Source organism: Echinops telfairi, unplaced genomic scaffold (genome assembly GCF_000313985.2).
Source record: "Echinops telfairi isolate 266 unplaced genomic scaffold, ASM31398v2 ScPeMD7_655;HRSCAF=1070, whole genome shotgun sequence".
NCBI lineage: Eukaryota > Metazoa > Chordata > Mammalia > Afrosoricida > Tenrecidae > Echinops > Echinops telfairi.
In genome coordinates, this window is record NW_022104553.1 from 28726470 (window position 1) to 28727952 (window position 1483).

The 1483-nt window shown below is 48.6% G+C and overlaps 1 protein-coding gene across 1 annotated transcript in view; it reads right to left on the reverse strand.

Annotated features, from left to right (window-relative positions):
* LOC101656618 (carcinoembryonic antigen-related cell adhesion molecule 6-like) overlaps window positions 1–1483 on the reverse strand; it is a 28735-nt gene that overhangs the window by 6727 nt on the left and 20525 nt on the right. The window contains exon 6 of the mRNA XM_030886356.2: window positions 17–235. Coding sequence (XP_030742216.1) covers window positions 17–235 — 219 coding nt within the window. The remainder of the gene's footprint in view (window positions 1–16; window positions 236–1483) is intronic.

The following is a 1483-nucleotide window of genomic DNA, read 5'->3' on the forward strand; positions in this document are numbered from 1 at the left end:
GGGTTGGAGACCTCACACTGATAGTTCCCAGCATCCTCCATCCTGACAGGGTTTATGGTGAGGGAGCTGTTGTCCTGGGACAGCTTCATCCTCTCTGTGAGCCGCAGTCTTTCACCATCATGGAACCAAGAGATGGAGATTCCACTGTGTTTGGTGAGGCAGGTGAAGACCACTGGGCCCATATTTTCTGTGATTGTGGTGTTGCTGGCCTTGATGGAGGGCTTGGTCAAGGACTCTGTGGAAAAAGAGAGGAGGTAGCAGAGGGAGGGCCTGTGACTGGGGAACATTATTTACCTAGGAGCTCCCAGCCAGCTTACAGGCCCCAGGGTGAGCTCTGAATGTGTCCTAGAGCTTTCTCCTAACCTTCCCCAGAGGTGGTGTGTCTGTCCATTTGGGTCTGTGAGAGCAGCTGGCCCCTCCCCTCACTGGGAAATAGGCACAGCCCAGGTGCTCTTGAGGATGGGCACAAGGCTTCTACCCAGCCCATCTGCCCACCCCCTGTCACTGGGTGGGATTTTTCTCAGACATAGGCTGTTGTGAGTCTTTCCTAGCCCCTCATGTGACCATGTTAGAGAGCAGGCTCCTGTTTAGTAGGCAGTGCTGTGCATGTGTGGAAGGCAGGCTGCTGGCCTCCTCTAGCTCGGGGGCAGGGCAGCTAGACATACAGATGGGAAGGGGTTTCTCTTTTGTTCAACAGTATGTTAGAGACAAGGGATATTGGTGGTATAGTGGTTACTCCGTTGTGATGGCAATGTCAGCCGTTTGAAACCACCATCTGCTCCTCAGGAGACATACGGAGGCTTATATGTCTATAAAGAGTTACAGTCCAGAAATCTCACAGGGGCAGTACTACCTGTTCTACAGGGTTGCTATGTGTCAACATCAAGTCCATGTTAGAGACTTGAGATGTTAGGTATTAGCACAGCCTCGAAATCTTCAGTATTTTAGAATCTAGAGTGTTTCCAATAAAAAGGATTTCATGATCTGAGAAAGGTTTTTCTTCCAGTCTATGGATTGAGTATCAAGTGAAGGAAACCTGGGGAGGAAGTATTTATGTGTCGTTGTTGGGTGACATTGAGTTGCTTCTGACTCAAAGCGACCCTATTTCCAACAACACCAAACCCACCTTGGTTGGGCACACCTTAGTCTTCAAGAAGCATCAACGCCCACATGGAAAAAGCACACCAGCCTGTCTGACCACGAGGTGTAGAAGGGACCAGTTATCAGACATCAAATAACTAAAATTCATATAAGTGGGTGCCCACCTTCCTGATACAATCACTGAAGACAAACGTGTGCATAAACAAATGTAGTGAAGAAAGCTGATGGTGCCCAGCTATCAAAACATATAGCATCATGGGTCCTAAAATCTTGAAGATAAAAAAGCGGCCATCTAGCTGAGAAGCATCAAAGCCCACATGGAAGAAGCACACCAGCCTGTCTGACCATGAGGTGTAGAAGGGACCAGTTATCAGACATCAAA